The sequence below is a fragment of the Lampris incognitus genome, chromosome 11, assembly GCF_029633865.1.
Source record: "Lampris incognitus isolate fLamInc1 chromosome 11, fLamInc1.hap2, whole genome shotgun sequence".
NCBI lineage: Eukaryota > Metazoa > Chordata > Actinopteri > Lampriformes > Lampridae > Lampris > Lampris incognitus.
Window position 1 is genome coordinate 33825608 of NC_079221.1, and position 20578 is coordinate 33846185.

General features: G+C 48.3%; 1 protein-coding gene across 2 annotated transcripts in view; it reads right to left on the bottom strand.

Moving 5' to 3' along the window:
- Positions 1-1372: 1372 nt before the first annotated feature.
- The window catches only part of ube2f (ubiquitin-conjugating enzyme E2F (putative)), a 122544-nt gene continuing 103338 nt past the window's right edge, over positions 1373-20578 (bottom strand). For both annotated transcript variants that reach the window (XM_056289226.1, XM_056289225.1), the window contains one exon: positions 1373-3030. In XM_056289226.1, the coding sequence (XP_056145201.1) occupies positions 2980-3030 (51 nt within the window). In that variant the 3' untranslated portion in view covers positions 1373-2979. The remainder of the gene's footprint in view (positions 3031-20578) is intronic.

Here is a 20578-nt window from a genome sequence, read left to right on the forward strand (position 1 = left end):
AGCGGAAGTATCAATACATGAACTCAACATCTTGAAAAGTCCAACATAAAGTACAAAACGTTGGGCTTCTGCCAGCACGCCATAACAACAGATGGGGTATCACGTGTTGTTCTTGTTTACGTTCCTGGATTATGTCCGTGCACTGTTGTAGAATCTTCCAGAGCCATTGGCCTGGGTTTGGACACGGTGACTGACTTGGGTTATGGAGGGCGACTTAAAGAAATGTTTAATTTATGCTGAAAGACTCAGCGATTGGGTGCCGGTATTCCAAAAGAGTCAACTAAGGCCATGATGGAGTGATACGCATGGCCTCAGAATTACTGTTTGCCTTACGCACAGAGTGGCTGAATGGACCTGCACTGTGCCAGGAAAATAACTGGGTATGTCCACATGCACACGCCACAGACTCACTCGTGCACTCACACATATACTTGATATCCGTCATTGTCTCAGGCTTTGTTTTGGCAGCTGCCTGTAACAGTTCTTTTTCTCCGCTTTTGGGTGAATGACACTCATCTTTGCACTGGTGTCCTTTTCCTGGGCAGGTACAGCAGCAGAACGAGAAGGGACAGAAAATGATCACAGCATGCTAACAGGAAGTCACATTGTCTCAACACATCAGCATTCAGGCAAGCAAACACACACACACACACACACACACACACACACACACACACACACACACACACACACACACACACACACACACACACACACACACACACACACACACACACACACAAGCTTAGGTATTGGGGCACTGAGCTAAAGCTGCACCCTCTTGCTTTAACTCTTCTTCTACAGTCCTACAACATGGGAACCATACAAACACCCAAACTGCGCTGTTGGTGTACTCTGGGTTTGTTGTCTGCAGTGAATAATGGTCACTTCAGAATAGTCCTCGATACTTATTCTGCACACTGCAAACGCATACGTGGATAAGCAGGAGCAAAAAGGATCACGTATCCCTGCACAAACAAATCACCTACACCCACACAGACACACAAACACATTCTTTTACAAGCATTAAGTTCAATCTCAAACACCTAATGTTCAACATCTTTAGTAAAATGCACCACTGGCAGATCACATACACTTTGCCTCATGCAAATGTGTGAATGCTAAGCTGAATAGCGTGAAGACAGACATTATGTTCTGAGATACTGCGAGCACACACACACACACACACACACACACACACACACACACACACACACACACACACACACACACACACACACACAGGCTCAATGTGGGAGCCTATGTGTTTGTGTGTATATGTTCACATGTACAGACTCACAGATGCATATGGGTATGTGTGCATACACACCTACATATCACACACACACACACACACACACACACACACACACACACACACACACACACACACACACACACACACACACACACACACACACACACACACATTACATCTAAGGAACTGTCCTGCAGCAGACAGACAGGATCAGGCTTAACCTGTAATGCATCTTTGTCATAGCAAGCCAATGTCCACCGCTCTTTGCGAGGACCTTATGTCTTTGAAAGGTCCTTGTGTCCAACTATTGAGACAAAAATGTTTTGACATGATTCAAACACTCTGACTCGGTGATGAGTTGTTTTCGTCACGGAAAAATGTCGGTCACAGAGGGTGACTGTAAACGATGCAAAGGGAGGTGTTTTAGGTTGCACACTTAACTCATAAAACACAAGTAGAAAAACTCACTGGACACAGGCATGGGATTAGTAGATTCTGTGACGCACAGAATAAAGCATTTAATGCATTAAATGTCATCCAGACCCAAGTATGAATGACCACTTGCTCCACCTCCGTCATGTGTTGGCAGGGCATGTGCGTGTGTATGTGTGTGTGTGTGTGCGGGTTGTTGGAGAGTTGAAATATAACAAAGACAGATGGAGGACAACAGAAAAGGAAAAGAGCGGCAGTTGGGAAGAGAGACAGAAAGAGCGAGGGAGAGGACTTGAAAGCACTGTGCAACATATGGCTGGGGTAGTAGTGGTGGTGGTGGTGGTGGTGGGGGTGTCAGCAGTCAAGGTGCTTCCTGCCTTCGACTGATAAAAAATGGCAGTCCGTGGTATCTCTTCTTCTTGATGTCATCTTTAATGTTGTTTTCTCTCCCAGCTGTATCCCACCTGAGCTATGAACAGACAGGAGCTGATGGGTGTGTGTGTGTGTGTGTGTGTGAGAGTGTGTGTGTCTGAGGCACACAACATGGTGGGAAAAGGAGGGGGGCTTTGACTCATTCACATGCTGTCAAGTGGGGGGGTTCGGCTGCAAGCTTTCCAGTGTGAATGTTCACAACTCACTTGTTTGTGTGTGTGTGTGTGTGTGTGTGTGCTAGCATGCTTTGTCTCCGTGTGTGTTAGCGTGCTTTGTCTCCTTTGCAACACAAACATGGCAGGCACTGGAGCTGATAAAACATGATAATCTTTCTTTCTCTCGTCTGGTCGGTTGTTAAAAAACAGGAGAACTTGGTTTAAATTTCTCCTGAGCTGAGTTTTTCATTCCCTCGCTGCACGTTAGCATGGCTCACATCTGATTGGCTTAGACAGCAGGGGGCAGTCCCGCTACTGGGCAATAATGCTGCGACGAACAGGCATTGGTGTTAGCACAACACTCATCCAATCAGTCAGGATTGGGTGAGTGTTTTCTCTTCCATGTCACAGAGGTCCTTCTTCAAACACATCTATTTTTTTTTCCTTTTCTCACTTTTTAATTTCCGTCCCCCCCCCCCTCCTTCAGCGGCAGAGAGGGTGTTGCAGCTGGGTCAAAGCTGGGGTCAGCGTGCGATTGGTCGACGAGATAATAGGGGAGGTGTACGAGTTCAAGGGTCGGCGGTCGTTTCGCCACCATGGAGGCATTGGGAGGGACAAGCAGAGCTGTTCGGTTGGTTGATTTGCAGGTTGGTTGGTGCAGAAAGTTTGCAGATAGACGGTGATTGGTACAGGATGTGTCTATCATCTGGCATAGTGCTTGATGTAATCTTGAACCTTATTCCGGAAATCCTCCTAGGTTGTAAAGAGAGAGAGAGGGAGAAAAAAGGGTGGGAGGTAGAAAAAGCTTAAATTAGATAAAGATGGAAATAAAATGGCGAATAAGTCGGGCAGTTTACAACGAAACGAGAAAGACCATCAATTACACAACTGATCCATCAATTTATTCACACTTTATGCAAGAAATCGAACGATTCAAACCCAAAATTTACACAATACAGATGGACAAAATGTCCTCCTTTACAAAATAATGATTTAGCGTGTCATACAATTTTGAGCTCAAACACTTTTAAAACCAATTTCTTTCTTCCAGCTAGGGTTTCTGTGTACTCTGGACTTGCTGTAAATGATGTTGACATCTGAAGTGGGACCACATAGACTGTTGCACAGGCTGGAAACAGAACGTAGTATAAATAAAACTATGGGTTATGTCAACCATGGTACCTAGAATCATTTTTTTTTAAATTTGATTTCTCCCCAATTGAACCTGGCCAATTACCCCACTCTTTCGAACCGTCCTGGTCGCTGCTTCACCCCCTCTGCCGATCTGGGGAGGGCTGCAAACTACCACATACCTCCTCTGATACATGTGGAGCCGCCAGCCGCTTCTTTTCACCTGACAGTGAGGAGTTTCACCAGGGGGATGTAGCGCGTGGGAGGATCACGCTATTCCCCCCAGTTCCCCCTCCCCCCCGAACAGGCGCCCCGATCGACCAGAGGAGGTGCTAGTGCAGTGACCAGGACATATACCCACATCTTCATGTTATGTCCGACCAAGCTGGAGGTAACACAGGGATTCGAACCGAAGATCCCCGTGTTGGTACTCAACGGAATAGACCACTACGCTACCCGGACGCCCCGATTTTTAGATTTGTAACTATATTCAATTGGCTTAATAAGAGAAACCAGCTGGATTAGGCTTGGATCAAATCACTGGTGAAAATGTCAAAAAACAAAAAAAAAACAAAAAACTGTGGTCTCTTGCTCTGTGTTTATATTTCTTTCCTTGGACATTGTCGCTTTTCCTCTCTCTGCTCCTCCAAGCCTCCCCCTCTCTGGCTGTGGTGACCCTCCTTTCACCCCCCCACCCCTAAAAACCTGGTCTCCGTCACTCATCCCTCCAAGTAATGTTTGCCCTCGTTCCACTCCTCCCTTGCCCTCTGCCATCCCTTATTTGTGGTTGCTTTGCCTCTCTATTCCTGGCCCTCTGCCTCCTCATGGGATTTGTGTTTTCCTTTTACCCCAGCCAATCCTCCCACCACTCCTTTTCCCCCCCATCTCCATCCTGCCTCCATTCTCCTCACTCTCTTTTTCCTCCTTTCCCTCTATTGATTCTTCTATCAACTCCTCTTCCTCTTCTCTCCTGTGACACTCAGTGTTTCCTTCTCTTATTCTCCCTCTCCTTCACCTGATTGTATCAGAGCTCAAAGCATCAAGAAATCAGCTGCCCCTTCCAGCCTTCCTCCTGGTGGTCTGTGCTCCCCATTTGTGTGTGTGTGTGTGTGTGTGTGTGTGTGTGCAGGGGGGAGTTACTTGAAATGGACAGGCTGGGGATCTCTCCAGATCTTGCATGGTTAAAGCTACAATCCTTAATATCCTCTTTTTTAACTACTGACACCAAATTTCACTTTCAACGTGTTCATTCTATGTAAGACGTCATTACATTACAGGCTAAAGACATGCATGTTAGGGTTAACACTCCTGTCTGTGCCCCTGAGCAAGGCAATGGAAAGAAGAACTGGGGTTGGTCCCCGGGTGCTGCAGCTACCCACTGCTCCTATACAATAGCATGGATTAAATGCAGAGAACACAATCGTGGTAACCTTTATGAAATAAAGTGGCTTTCTTTTTATTTTACTCAGATGCATTTCTCACTTTTCATAATTGGAGCTCATCCAACACTGTGTTGCCGCTTGCTTCCAAACCAGTGTGCCAGCACATCAGTTATATTTGTTGGTAAAAGAATATAAACATCACATCATGATATGATCCAGTACCCCGAGTGAGCATTCACACATCATTTTCTCTTTACGAGGTAAAAAAAATGTCGCCTGTGACTCTTACTGCAGTTCCTCCCTGCTGCATTCCACCCCTCTTCTGAGCTAAATTACCACCTCCCTTCTCTCTCTCCACTCGTTTCCTCTCCTCTGACTTCCTGTCACCCTCTCATCCCCTCATCACTGCTGGGCCCCGGGCCCCTAAATCCCATCATGCTCTACGGTATGCGTCCTGCTGTGAAAAATTAACTCTCACAGTTGGGTCTCCCAATGACATCAGGGCACTGATTTACCAAGAGAGCCACGGTCACTCTGTAACCCACACACACATCCCTGCAGGCTCCTGGGTAGTCACTAGACTACGACAGGTGTGTGTGGGTGGGTGGGTAAGGGGTGCAAAAGAGAGCAAGAGAGCAGGAAAAAGATGGAGAGAGATTGAGCCAAGAACAACAACTGGATGACAAATAAACAGCAGTAACTTCATCTATGATGACAAGAGGCTCAGTTACCGCACACACAGGGGCAACACCGCTGCTGAGGAACATATGCCTCCAACTGCTTAGTGTGGTAACCAAACACACAGACCACGCACATGAACACATGGGACATGTAATTTCACATGAACCTCTCTCTCTCTCTCTCTCTCTCTCTCTCTCTCTCTCTCTCTCTCTCTCTCTCTCTCTCTCTCTCTCTCTCTCTCTCTCTCTCTCTCTCTCTCTCTCTCTCTCACACACACACACACACACACAAATTAATTCTTGCAGTCCAGTTTAAGTGTCAAATAAATCCTTGCTTCAGAAACCAACCACAAAACAATATGCAGACAGCACAAAAAACATATAATAGGAATAAGATCTCCTTTAGAGTTTTGGGGAGGGACAAATTTAAGGATGAATAAATTCAGTCATATTCTTCTGTGCATGTTTTTAAGTCAGTAAAACCACAATGAAATTTTATTAAAACATATGGGGGGGAGTTGGCCCCAGATTAGGACACTTCACACAAATATAAACAGTAACAGAAAATTCCTTCCTACAGCAGCGTAGAATAACACAAATTGTGTGTTAGACTAAACAAACAAAAGGTTAGACCTGTCTCAATGGTCCCCCGTTCAAACTGAAAAAAAATACAAGACTTGGATTTTGTTCAATTCAATTCAATTTGTAAAGTTTTTGTTTTTGTTTTTGTTTTGTTCATTGTTGTTGTTTGGGCGGCACAGTGGCGCAGTGGTTAGTGCAGTCGTCTCACAGTAAGAAGGTCCTGGGTTCGAGCCCCGGGGTAGTCCAACCTTGGGGGTCGTCCCGGGTCGTCCTCTCTTGCTATGTCCTTTGCGTGGGTTTCCTCCGGGTGTTCCGATTTTCTCTCACAGTCCAAAGACATGTAGGTCAGGTGAATTGGCTGTACTAAATTGTCCCTAGGTGTGAAAGTGTGTGTGTGCGTGCGTGTGTGTGTTTGTGTGTGTTGGCCCTGTTACGGACTGGCGGCCTGTCCAGGGTGTCTCCCCGCCTACCGCGCAATGATTGCTGGGATAGGCTCCAGCATCCCACGACCCTGAGAGCAGGATAAGCGATTTACATAACGGATGGATGGATGGATTTTGTTCAAATTGTTTCGCCTGAATGGACAGACCAGTTCCAATTACCGACTCACACACAAACCTGGAGGCCTTGAAAAACTAACATAGGGTAGTGAAAGGACAGAGGGCCACAACTATGTTTGACATGTTGGGTAAAGCCTCATTATATTATCTCATGCAAACAACAAGTTCGCTGTGAAAATGCCACCATATACTTTCTTCCCCCCCGTTCTTTATAATAAGCCATCTCTCTCACAGTACTTTGTGAGAGAATTTGGCTGAGACTGCAACTTTGTAATTAGTTTGAGGATTGCAAGCGAGTTTCAGTTTGTTGCAACTTCTTCAGACTACAGCCAGCCCCTTTTTATCCAGCCCTGCCACCACTTCACCCGGGTAAAGAAATTAACCCTCCCCCAGTGATTTATACAGGTACTATATAGAAATAATACACTGCCTTCTGGGGATGCAGATGCAGGTGAAAGCCTGCAGGAGCTCGTGGCTTCCCCTAAAATCTGCCAGAACTGGGGAAACAAAGTGAAGGAAAGTCCCCGACTACACGAGGCACAAGTGGAGAGAAGGGAGGGGAGGGGCGAGGAAGCGAGGGAGGGTTGGGAGCTCAGGTGTGAGTGTGTGAGTGAGTATGTGATTGAGAGAGAGGGGTGCAATTTCTTCTTATATGTGAAACATTTGAAAAACAGCACCTTTTGTCAAGGAGCTGGAACATGTGATTCCAGAGTACAAGGGAATGGACGACGCAGGTAAGCTGCGGGTGGTCCTGGGAGGGGGGCCAGCGGCGAGCATTGCAGCAAGATTTATATTTTCCTGCCACAGCCTGAGAGACAGTGGGCGACGGCACCTATCACTGTTTGTTATTTGCTGTCGTCATTATTTAGCGAATGCCTCTCAGCAGACACTTTTGGTCCGGGGTGATGTGCGGGCTGTAGGTGCGTGCATTCTCAATGAGTGTGGCACCCTGGGGCCGAGCGCACGGCCTTGGCGTTGTTGGTGCTGTGTTCTTGCCAGCTAGGCTGTGGAATCATAAACTATTATTGCTACTGTTGTCTGATATCATAATCATTGTTGTTGTTGCTGTTATGAAAATCATTGTTGTGTTGTGCTGTTTTTTTACATGCTTTGGCAATATGTACAAAAATGTATGTCATGCCAATAAAGCAAATATTGAATTGAATTGAGAGAGAGAGACAGAGAGAGACAGAGAGAGAGAGAGAGAGAGAGAGCGAGAGCGAGAGAGAGATTTTCAAGCAGCCTCACAGTTCTGTTTTCCTCATTATTAAGTTCCTCATTATAAATGAGACAGGCATTTCTGTGAGTCCGTGCCTCCGCTTTAAAGCCTTTTGATACACCTCCACAGGCTTTGGGCAGAGGGGAGAGTGTGTGTGTGTTTGATGAGTGTGTGTGAGAGAGAGAGTGTGTGAGAAAGTGTTACTGCAGTGTTACCACTGGTGTACCATCATGTTTCAGTCAGGGCTTTCAGTAACGAAACTCACCCCACCAAGCACACACTTGAAATAATTCTAAATGTAATCTGAATAAGTTACTCCTTTGGCATACTGTGACTGAATACACTGCTGATTACTTTTAGAACAATGTACTCAGTATTCAGGCACTGAACACTTTTTCAAAGTATTCTGCCCAACCCCATTCGGTTGATTGATTTTGACAAATTTGTCAGGTTAACACAAGTTTAAAACAAAACATTTTGAAGTTTGAGTGCAGTTGTTGTGAAGACGCATCTTCATGCAGTACAATACAACATGGCTTTAAGAGAGTACGCCTCTCAGCCCTTACCTGAACTTGTTACCAATGCCTCCGCACACCCAGCCATGCATCATAGCATACATCAATAAATCACTCAATACTTGGCTCATTTATTATTGCCCAAGCAGAGAACAAAATCCAGTGGGACATAGGTTGGCAATTAAGACAAGGCAGCTATATCCAGGACATTTGTTTATGTCAATGGCAATTAACAGACAGGCACAGACACATATGTACAAAGATATGCACACAAGCCCAATGGTGGGTATATGGGGACCACCAAGTTACAAGACTGGGCTTACACTAACTTACTTTGTCTTCAAAGGATTAAAACATCCACCCCCCCCCCCAAAAAAAGAAGACTAATAATGCATAACAACGCTTCTGATGAGTCAAGGTCTCTGGTTTCTTCCAACCTACGCTGATGTCACTTACTCCTGCTGTGCACTAATAAGACTGTACAGAGCTCAAAATACTGCTCTATCCAACACCACACAACAGTTACGGGCAACAACATGCTTATCGGGATGCAATAAAAACTGTGCATGTAGTCGTGTAAATGGCTATTGATTGGAGCTAAGCCGGACTCTTGAAGTTTAAAGAGGGAGAGAAAGACATTGAGAGTGAGAAGATGAGATGATGAGAAGGAGAGAGAGAGAGACAGGAGGGGGACGGAAAGAGTGAGAGAGATGGGGGTAGAGATAGACTGATAGACAGTTGGACTGGTGTCTGGAGGAGACTAGAAACAAATCAAATGAGCTCTATGGACCTTCATTAGGATGCAGAACAACAGGGTAGCACAGCTCGAAACAACTCAGGGCCTTCTTAATGAAGACATCCATCCATTATCTGAACTGCTTATCCTGCTCTCATGCTGGATATCCCAGAAGGTTCCACTTTCCTATTGTTAAGACTGTGATACAACTTCACTCAAATTTTCCTGAACTTTGCAGAATATGCAAATTAAATAGCTGGAAAGGCTACTTCCTGGCATGCAACGGTATAAAACCTGAAACTACTCCCTGTACCTGAAGAAAAGAAACCCATCATAAAACAGACATGCTTCTTTCTATTCTGGCAAAGCTGCTGATATTCTGTCAGTCAGATGAAATACACACACCCACACCCACACCCACACCCACACACACACACACACACACACAAAACCCATTCCCAGCTGCATCATACTAATCCCATAATAAACACCTTGTCAAGGATGTTCCGGGATCCACATCGACCACATCATTTAAATGGCTTAACAAACACATTCTGGTGTGTCAAGGCAACCCTTTTGAAAAGAACATCTAATTCCCAGAGTACAGCTGAGCACTTTTCCTAAACAGAGGATCACAAAGATCATCCATGATTTAGAGGATGATCACTCCTTAATAATAATAATAATAATATTAATAAAAAAAAGCCCACCTGGTTAGCAGAAACAGGACTTAACCCCCCCCCCCTCCACCACCACCACCGCTATATAGCTGATATTTTTTTCCTGGAGAAGAGACTGCATAAACAGAACAGCCTTGGATAACGAAGTTACTAGAGCCATCAATGTAGTAGGGACCAGACAGTAACACTATGTGGTTTATTTGGAGATACTATGTGCATCTGCAGGCCACATTCTCTTTTCCCATTCATCAAGAATGGACTGTGATCTTTTTTTTTTAGACCCCCCCCCCTATTTCTCCCGAATTGTACCCAGCCAATTACCCCACTCTTCTGAGCCGTCCTGGTCGCCGCTCCACCCTGTCAGCCGATCCAGGGAGGGCTGCAGACTACCACGTCTCCTCCGATACATAAGTTGCCAGCCGCTTCTTTTCACCTGACAGTGAGGAGTTTCACCAGGGGGACTTAGCACGTGGGAGGATCACGCTATTCCCCCCCAGTCCCTCCTCCCCCCCGAACAGGTGCCCCGACCGACAAACCAACCGCAGGAGGCGCTAGTGCAGTGACCAGGAAACATACCCACATCTGGCTTCCCACCCGCAGACACGGCCATTTGCGTCTGTAAGGACGCCTGACCAAGCTGAAGGCAACATGGGGATTTGAACCGCTGATCCCCTTGCTGGTAGGCAACAGAATAGACTGGACTGTGATCTTTAATTTCATATGATGCAGACGTGTGGCTGAGGGCAAGTTCCCTGCTATTCTACCTCTCAAAAAAATACTTACCAATGTGCAAATACTATTCATAGCCATTAATACTGCTAAAATAAGAATCTGAACTATTGCTCTCCTGGCATAGTGCAGCCTAATCATTATTTATAAATGCAGACAAATCCCTCAGGGTAAACAAAAACTAAACTGCTACAATCTTTGTATATGGAGAGCTACAAAAAGCAAAGAACCTTCTTTAGAATAAGGACATCACTCCCATGAAATGCAGATGGCTCGGGGAGACTAATCGAGAATTTCTCCAGTTTTGCAACAAATAAACACAAACAGGGCTGGGACGTTCGGAGAGTGCATGTGAAGCACATAGATGACATTTACATGGTAATCTGAGTAATGGCTCACTGTTAGCGTTAGGTTTCTATGCATCTGCAAAACTTCATCACAATGCTTCTGTGTAGATTAACACAGTGCTTGATGACGTTCTATCACAGCACATTCATGTGCATTTCTCTTACTGACTCACTCAGGAAACAGACACACAGTTCATTAAGTATCACATGTGCATGTATGAATCTTCATGCGTTTTTTTTTCATAAACACGTGGACAATATTCTGACTTTTTTATTTTCCTCCCTTTTTCTCTCCAATTGTATCTGGCCTATTACCCTACTCTTCCGAGCTGTCCCAGTTGCTACTCCACCCCCTATCCCAATCCAGGGAGGGCTGCAGACTACCACATGCCTCCTCCGATACATGTGGTCACCAGCAGCTTTTCACCTGACTGAGGGGTTTCACCAGGGGGATGTAGCGCGTGGGAGGATCACACTATTCCCCTCAGTTCCCCCTCTCCCCCTGAACAGACCAACCAGAGGAGGCGCTAGTGCAGCGACCAGGAAACATACCCATATCTGGCTTCCCACCCGCAGACACGGCCAATTATGTCTGTAGGGATGCCAGGCCAAGCCAGAGGTAACATGGGGATTTTGTTAGGGTTTGCACCCGACCCCAAGAGCACAAACACAGAAGGCACAATATAGCGGGACCAACAGGCTAATTTATTGAAGAGAAAACTCAGGAAGTCCACTTTCACCAGGAAACGCGAAGTCCACCTTTAAGCCGGGAACCGTGGAGTCGCCCTTTAATCCGGGAACAGTGGAGTCGGCCCTTAATCCAGGCAGGAGGGGGGGGGGTAAACAGGAGGATACCAAAGGAGAACGGAAAATCACAGCAACGCTGGAGTGAAGAAATCCTCTTCGTAAACGGAAAGCAGCGCACAGGGGAAGGGGAGCAACGAGGAAGGTCCAACAGAGAAATCTCCAGGGAAGATCCAGGTAAGTAAACAAACTTCGATGAGCAGGACAAGCACAAGTACTCTCCCAGGGAACGGCACGAACTGGCAACAAGCTGAGAGTGACACAGCCAGATATAGGGAGGTGATTGCCAACAGGTGAGTGGAGGGGTAACGAGGAAACAGGCATCAGGTGGAGTTGGCAGAGCTCCGGGTACGCTTACACTGCAGAGCGGGTGTGGAGCGGGGAGACGTTGAGCCTTGGCCAAGGTTACACTGCAGAGCGGGTGTGGAGCGGCGAGACGTAACAGTACCCCCCCCTCTACGGGAGCCACCTGGCGACTGACCTGGCGCCCCCGGGTGGGCACGGTAGAAGTCGGCGAGGAGAGAGGGATCCATAATGAGCTTCCGCGAAATCCAACTGCGCTCCTCAGGTCCATAACCTGCCCAGTCCGCGAGATACTGGAACCCGCGGCCGCAGCGCCGGACTTTAAGCAGCCGGCGGACCTTCCATTGAGGATGACCATCTACAAATTCCGGAGGCGGAGGCTCAGGAACCGGGGGCATAAGAGGACTGCTGGAGACGGGCTTAACTCGAGAGACGTGGAAGACAGGATGAATGTGCATGGAGGAAGGCAGCTTCAGCCGAACAGCTGCCGGGCTCAGGACTTTCTGGACTTCAAAAGGACCAATGAAGCGGGGCGAGAGTTTCTTGTCGGTTGTCTGGAGGGGAACGTCCTTCGTGGACAGCCAGACCCTCTGTCCCTTCTTGTACTCCGGCGCAGGGGTACGTCGCCGGTCAGCCCCTCTGCGAGCGCGCTCCCCAGCCTTGAGCAGTGCTGTCCGGATGGTCCTCCAGACACGCTGACAGCGTCGCAAGTGGAGCTGTACGGAGGGAACGGCCACTTCATCCTGCTGTGGGTCGAACAGGGGAGGTTGATACCCCAGGGATGCCTCGAATGGAGAAAGTCCAGATGCAGAGCTGACCAGGGAATTGGTGGCGTACTCTACCCACGGTAGGTACTCACTCCAGGTGGAGGGCTTGCTGTTACATACACAACGCAACGCTGTCTCCATGCTCTGGTTTGCCCTCTCGGTCTGACCATTTGTTTGGGGGTGGTAGCCCGAAGACAGACTTACTGTGGCTCCGATGCCTTTACAAAATGCACGCCACACTTGTGAGGTGAACTGAGGACCTCTATCGGAGACTACATCTGATGGCAGGCCATGAAGCCGGAAGACATGTTGCATCAAGAGGTCCGCGGTCTCAGCAGCCGAAGGAAGTTTGGGAAGGGCTATCAGATGGACGCCCTTGCTGAAACGGTCTATGACGGTGAGAGCCACAGTGTTTCCCCGAGAAGGTGGTAGTCCGGAAACGAAATCCAAAGCCACGTGAGACCAGGGGCGGCTAGGAATAGGGAGTGGCTGCAACAGACCAGATGGCGCCTGGTGAGAGGCCTTGCTGCGGGCGCAAACAGTGCAGGCCGCTACAAAGCTCTTGACATCCTCCCGCATAGTTGGCCACCAGAAGCGCCGAGCGATGAACGACTGGGTACGACTAACTCCTGGGTGACAGGAGAAACGACTGCTATGACCCCACTGAAGAACTCGAGACCGAACAGCATCTGGGACGAAGAGGCGACGGGGTGGCACGTTACTCGGAGCGGGTTGAGCACGTTGGGCAGTGCGAACAGCCAACTCAAGACCAAAAGTGACCACACCGACCACTCTAGCCGCAGGGAGGATGGGTTCAGGCTCTTCAAACGCGCCTTCCTTCGGGTGTAGCCGAGACAGGATGTCAGCCTTTACGTTGCGTGTCCCAGGACGGTAAGTCAGAACATAGTTGAAACGACTAAGGAAGCCAGCCCACCGAGCCTGACGACTGTTGAGACGTTTGGCTGCCCTCAGGTGAGTCAAGTTCTTGTTGTCCGTCCAGATGAGAAACGGGTGCTCAGCGCCCTCGAGCCAGTGGCGCCATTCCTCCAGAGCAGCCACTACAGCCAGTAACTCCCGGTTTCCAACGTCATAATTCTGCTCGGCCGGCAGAAATCGGCGGGAGAAAAAGGCGCAAGGTTGGAGTTTCTGGTCCTCAGCCGACCGCTGGGAGAGCACCCCCCCTACGCCTGAATCCGAGGCATCAACCTCTACCACGAATTGTCTCTTGGGGTCAGGATGGAGCAGCACTGGGGCCGAGGTGAACCTTGTCTTGAGGACTTGGAAAGCAGAGCTGGCAGCAGGAGACCAGATGAAGGGTTTGGCTGGGGAGGTCAACGCAGTAAGCGGTTCTGCCAGCTGGCTGTAGTTGCGAATGAATCTCCGGTAGAAATTTGTGAACCCTAGAAAACTCTGCAGCTCCTTACGGTTGGTAGGTTCCGGCCAGTCCACCACTGTCTGGACCTTGCGGGGATCTGCTCTGGTCCGTCCCTTCTCTACGATGAATCCCAAGTAATCCACAGAGGGGGAGTGAAACAGGCACTTCTCCGCCTTGACGTAGAGTTGGTTCTGGAGGAGGCGCTCCAGTACCCTGCGAACATGCTGGACGTGTTCCTCAAGAGACTGGGAGAAAATGAGGATGTCGTCCAGGTAAACGACGACAAACACATCCAACATGTCACGGAGTACATCGTTCATAAACGCCTGAAACACTGCTGGTGCGTTTGTGAGTCCGAACGGCATCACCAAGTACTCATAGTGGCCTCGGGGTGTTTTGAAGGCGGTCTTCCACTCATCGCCTTCCCTGATTCGCACGAGGTGGTAAGCGCTCCTCAGGTCTAGCTTGGTGAAGATGGTCGCCTGTGAGAGAGGCTCAAAAGTCGAACTCATAAGTGGAAGCGGGTACTTGTTCTTAATGGTGATTGCGTTCAGTTGCCGGTAGTCAATACAAGGTCGAAGTCCCCCGTCCTTCTTCTTCACAAAAAAGAACCCTGCAGCAACAGAGGAAGACGAGGGCTTGATGAGACCTGCAGCAAGGGACTCGGTGATGTACTCATCCATGGTCGCCTTCTCAGGGAGTGACAAGTTGTAGAGGCGGCTACTGGGAAGAGTAGCCCCAGGACGGAGATCAATGGCGCAATCATACGGGCGGTGAGGCGGGAGTGACTTAGCACGGGTCTTGCTAAATACCTCACCAAGGTCATGATACACAGGGGGCACGGAGGAGAGATCAGGAGGCAGGGGAGTAGGCGAGCTCAAAGGCGTAGCACTAGGAGCTGCACGAAGGCATTGGGCATGGCAAGTAGAGCCCCATCCAAGGACTGTGCCTGTGGACCAAGAGATGTGGGGTTCATGGTGTCTGAGCCAGGGGCGTCCCAAGATAACTGGATTAAGCGGGGAACGTATGATGTAAAATTGCATTGTCTCTGTGTGGTTACCTGCAACGGTGAGAGTAACGGGGACGGTCCGCTGTGTGATACAGGCTAATCTCCGGTCATCCAAGGCAAACGCATCAATGGGGGTCCCAAGAGACTCAAGGGGAATGTCTGCCTGCGAGGCAAAGTCAAGGTCCATAAAACTATCATCTGCTCCGGAATCAATCAGGGCTCCAAGGGAAAGTCTCTGGCCCGCCCAGACTAAGGCAATAGGAACAAGATGGCCGCGAGATTCGGACCCACGGGAGAAGGAAAGGCGGCTTACTAGGATCTCCCTTGGTCCTGGTAAGCCTACTCTTTTGGCCGTGAGGGACAGTCGCGGAGTCGGTGCCCCTTAAGACCACAGTACAGGCAAAGACCTGCCTTGAATCGGCTCTCCCGTTCAGCAGGAGTAAGTCTAGCACGTCCTACCTCTATCCGCTCTTCTACATCCCCAGGTGGCGTTGTCGCGAAAGAGTCAGAGGAGGGATTGGCCGGGGAAACGGGAACAGCGGTTCGGTCTGACGCAGAGGTAGTTCTGGGATTGAAGGAAGTTCCACGCAAGGCCTTCTCACGCTTTCTCTCCCGGATACGTCCATCAATGCGGATAGCGAGAGCAATGAGGTCATCCAGAGATGAGGGTTCTTCTCGGGTAGCAAGTTGATCCTTCACCGCCTCGCTCAATCCTCTACGAAAAGTGGCACGCAGGGCCTGGTCATTCCATCCGCTCTCAGCGGCAGCCAGGCGGAAGTCGACGGAGTAATCTGTGACGCTGGCGCCGCCCTGCTGGATGTTATTCAGTCGTGAGTCAGAATCCCGACCGCTTACCGGATGGTGGAAAACCTTACGTAGCTCTGCGACAAAGTCTCTATAAGAGTTACAGTAGCTGGCCCCCATGGACCAAGAAGACGTAGCCCACTGCGCTGCTCGACCACTGAGCAGGTTGGTCACGTAAGCGATCTTAACAGCATCACTGGAGAACACGGTGGGCTGGTGTGTGAAAACAAGCTCACACTGCATAATGAAGGTAGAGCAAGTTTCAAAGTTACCGTCAAATGGGCGTGGACTGGTAATGATGGTTCCACGGGGTAAATAAACAGGAACCGGAGGATCTACTGGAGCGGCGGCCACAGGGGGCGCACTTGCTGGCGGTACAGGCTGGTTCAGCTGCTGGTTGGCAAGAGCTGCTGAAATGGTCTGCAGTTGTTGCATGATCTCTGCCTGCTGACTCGCCATCGCCGCCTGCTGGACAGCTAAAGCTTCCACAGAAGCTTGCAGGGGTTGAACTTGAGACTGGAGACCCTGCACAGCAACCGAAGCCTCTTGTAATTGCTGGGAATGGGCGTTGGTAATCTGAATTTGTTTTACTAGGGCTGCTTGCACCGGATTGGCTGTGGGTGTGCCGTCTGTGCTGGCTGGGGTCGTCATGGCCAGTTCGTACTGTTAGGGTTTGCACCCGACCCCAAGAGCACAAACACAGAAGGCACAATATAGCGGGACCAACAGGCTAATTTATTGAAGAGAAAACTCAGGAAGTCCACTTTCACCAGGAAACGCGAAGTCCACCTTTAAGCCGGGAACCGTGGAGTCGCCCTTTAATCCGGGAACAGTGGAGTCGGCCCTTAATCCAGGCAGGAGGGGGGGGGGTAAACAGGAGGATACCAAAGGAGAACGGAAAATCACAGCAACGCTGGAGTGAAGAAATCCTCTTCGTAAACGGAAAGCAGCGCACAGGGGAAGGGGAGCAACGAGGAAGGTCCAACAGAGAAATCTCCAGGGAAGATCCAGGTAAGTAAACAAACTTCGATGAGCAGGACAAGCACAAGTACTCTCCCAGGGAACGGCACGAACTGGCAACAAGCTGAGAGTGACACAGCCAGATATAGGGAGGTGATTGCCAACAGGTGAGTGGAGGGGTAACGAGGAAACAGGCATCAGGTGGAGTTGGCAGAGCTCCGGGTACGCTTACACTGCAGAGCGGGTGTGGAGCGGGGAGACGTTGAGCCTTGGCCAAGGTTACACTGCAGAGCGGGTGTGGAGCGGCGAGACGTAACAGATTTGAACCGGCGATCCCATTTTGGTAGGCAACAGAATAGACCGCTTCGCTAACCAGACACCCAAATATTCTGACTCTTATAAAGGAAACCAAGCTAACGCTGATCACTAATACAAATACTTAAAGTGATGAGATATTAACAAGCCTCCATATCCTGGTTAATATCTACAGGCAGTGTGCCATCCGTCATATTCATTTTTCTGATAATCATTAACTGCTGTGTTTACAGTGTATAGTGTTTCAATTTACCACATGATAGATGGAATATTTATATATTCTGAATGCTAAATGGTTTTTGCTGAGCATGTAAACAATGGCCCCATGTAATAGCTTCTCCACCCTGTAAGCAGATGAGAAAACAATCATTATGCTAAACACACAGGCTCTTTCTGGTCATTAAGCCTTTTCTATTCTGGTGTCATGTTTACTAATATTCTTTATTTTACACACACACACACACACACACACACACACACACTCCATTCCCTGTGAGGAGGCTTTTTATTAGCCTCTTTAGCCAGCAAATGCATCCAGAGTGCAGCCGCTGGAGGAGTTCCACTTCAAAACACACACACACACACACACACACACACACACACACACACACACCCATGCATCAACACATACACAGGACTCAAAATAAATAAGCACACACATACATACACACACACACACACACACACACACACACACACACACACACACACACACACAGTGCAGAAGCTGTAGCGCTGTGGGAGGGAGTCAGAGTTGCAGAGTTGGATGAGTCCATGTGTTGAGCTTTTCTGACTGCAGAGAACCATGAATGTATGATACAGAGAGAGAGAACAGGGGTGGGGGAATAAAATGACAAGAGGAGAGAGAGTGAGAGAGCGGGAGAGAGAGAGAGAGTGTGGGAGAGAGTGTGGGAGAGAGTGAGAGAGAGAGAGAGAGAGAGAGAGAGAGAGAGAGAGAGAGAGAGAGAGAGAGAGAGAGAGAGAGAGAGAGAGAGAGAGAGAGAGCATGAGTGCATGGTAATGAGTGAGGTGAATAGTGAGAGAGAGGGAGATGCTGGAGGGGAGAGAGGGTGAAAAAGTGTTAAATCATAGGGAGGAAAATAAAATAGGGTGACCAGAGAATGAGGGGGACATAAAGAGGGGGGAGGTCAGAGATAGATGTAAAAGGAGGGAGAGTTTAGCGACACAGAGAGACTGGAAAGGGAAAGGAAATTCCGTCACTGCAGCAAGTCAGTGGACATAGACATGTCAGTGAGAAACTCTCTTTCCCTCTCTCATTCAACGCACACACACACACACACACACACACACACACACACACACACACACACACACACACACACACACACACACACACACACACACACACACATTTGCAATGAGAAATGTTTGATTCACCAGAACCATTTATCAAGGGACAAATGACAAATGGTCACTCATCACATATACAGAAAGACCAGTGTGACCCCCCCCCCACATACACACAAACACACACGCATGAGAAAACCTCACATTTCCCTAAAAAAAATTATTTTTATAGATATCCTGGACATGGATTTAGGATATTCCCATAATCTAACAAATTGTCATGGAGGCATCTGAGACATTACATATCAGTTATAGCCCACTACCACTAGTTGGCGTATTCCACCCATCAGGGATAAGAAGTGTTGAGTGAAACGATGCAGTTGGTCAAAACTGAAATGAGGCTTTACCACAATATGCTGGAGCTGAAATGACAGAGACAACACTGCAGTGTTACTTCCAGTGGAAATAACTCTGAAAGCAACTACTACTGAATATACCTAGGAGGAAAAACAACCGTTTGTGGCATATTTTCTTTAAATGTGGAATAACACCGCGTTAACAATGGATTCTGTGGATTCTCACTTCTTCTCGGGAGAAAACTGTCCCTCCACGTTTGCCCTGAAAATGTTGTTTGAGCATCAAGGTCCTCAGACATAATGAGGGAAAATAATTCGATGTTTTTGTGAGTGCTTAAACAGCACTGGCGGCAGACATGCAGGCATGACTAATGTGCAACCCCTCTGTGAAAACCCCCAGCGTGAAGAGCTGAGAGGTCTAATTGGTGAGGTGAATAAATTCGCAAGCAAACAAAAGGAAAACTACTTACCGTGCTTGTTCTGTACCATCTACTTGGCTTCTGCAGCCTTTATAGAGACAGTTTTAAACAAAACAAGCAATCAGAAGTGGAGTGAATTAGCGGGGGAGGGAGTGTGTGTGTGTGTGTGTGTGTTGTGTGTGTGTGTGGGAGTCTTTGGAATAGGAGTGCAGGTTCAATGTTAAGAGGCCTTTTACTAAAAAGTACCCCCAAAAAGAATGCATTTGGGTTTGTGCGTGCCGGAGGGAGAATGTGTGTGTTTGCCGGCACAGCATGTTGTGAATTTGTAATGCACATGCATATGGAGACATCACACAACAGCCACAGTGCTGCATCATCTTCAGTCCACACACAGTTTGCACAGACATGCTTGGTACATGTAAAGTAGCTTTTTTTTCCCTCCAAACACAGTGTGTGTGTGTGGCTTTTTAAATAACATAAGGGCATCGAATACCAGGTTTTTGTATGCACGTAGAGTACTTGGGCTTGATCCCAAGTAATTCACATCACTGCCTCATATTCACTTACCTCTTCAACATGAGGGAACCGTGAGGGTGGAACATTTTTTTTAACAGTTAAAAGAAAAGTCGTTTTTTTTAAACAACCTGGGTCTTATTTTCATAGTTTTTGCCATAATCCATATCATTATATAATTTATGATACCCTTTTTTCTTTCTTTCTTTTTTTAATTTCCCCCCTTTTTCTCCCCAGTTGTATCCGGCCAATTACCCCACTCTTCCGAGCTTTCCCGGTCATTGCTCCACCCCCTCTGCCGATCCAGGGAGGGCTGCAGACTACCACATGCCTCCTCGATACATGTGGAGTTGCCAGCCGCTTCTTTTATCCTGACAGTGAGGAGTTTTGCCAGGGGGATGTAGCACATGAGAGGATCACACTATTCCCCCCAGTTCCCCCTCCTGCCTGATCAGGCGCCCTGACTAACCAGAGAAGGCGCTAGTGCAGCGACTAGGACACATACCCACATCTGGCTTCCCACCTGCAGACATGGCCAACTGTGTCTGTAGGGATGCCCGACGAAGCCCCAGGTAACACAGGGATTCGAACCAGCGAGCCCCATGTTGGTAGGCAACGGAATAGACTACCATGCCACCCGGACGCCCTATGATAACATTCTACTCTCTGGCTTCATGGTGAAGATCTTGGATCCTGGACCACTGCTGGACACAGCTTTACAACGGGCCATCACGACACAAGCTTCAACAAGTCCATTTATCCTGACTATTAAACCACGTATTTGGAAGTGAAAATGACAGTGTGAAT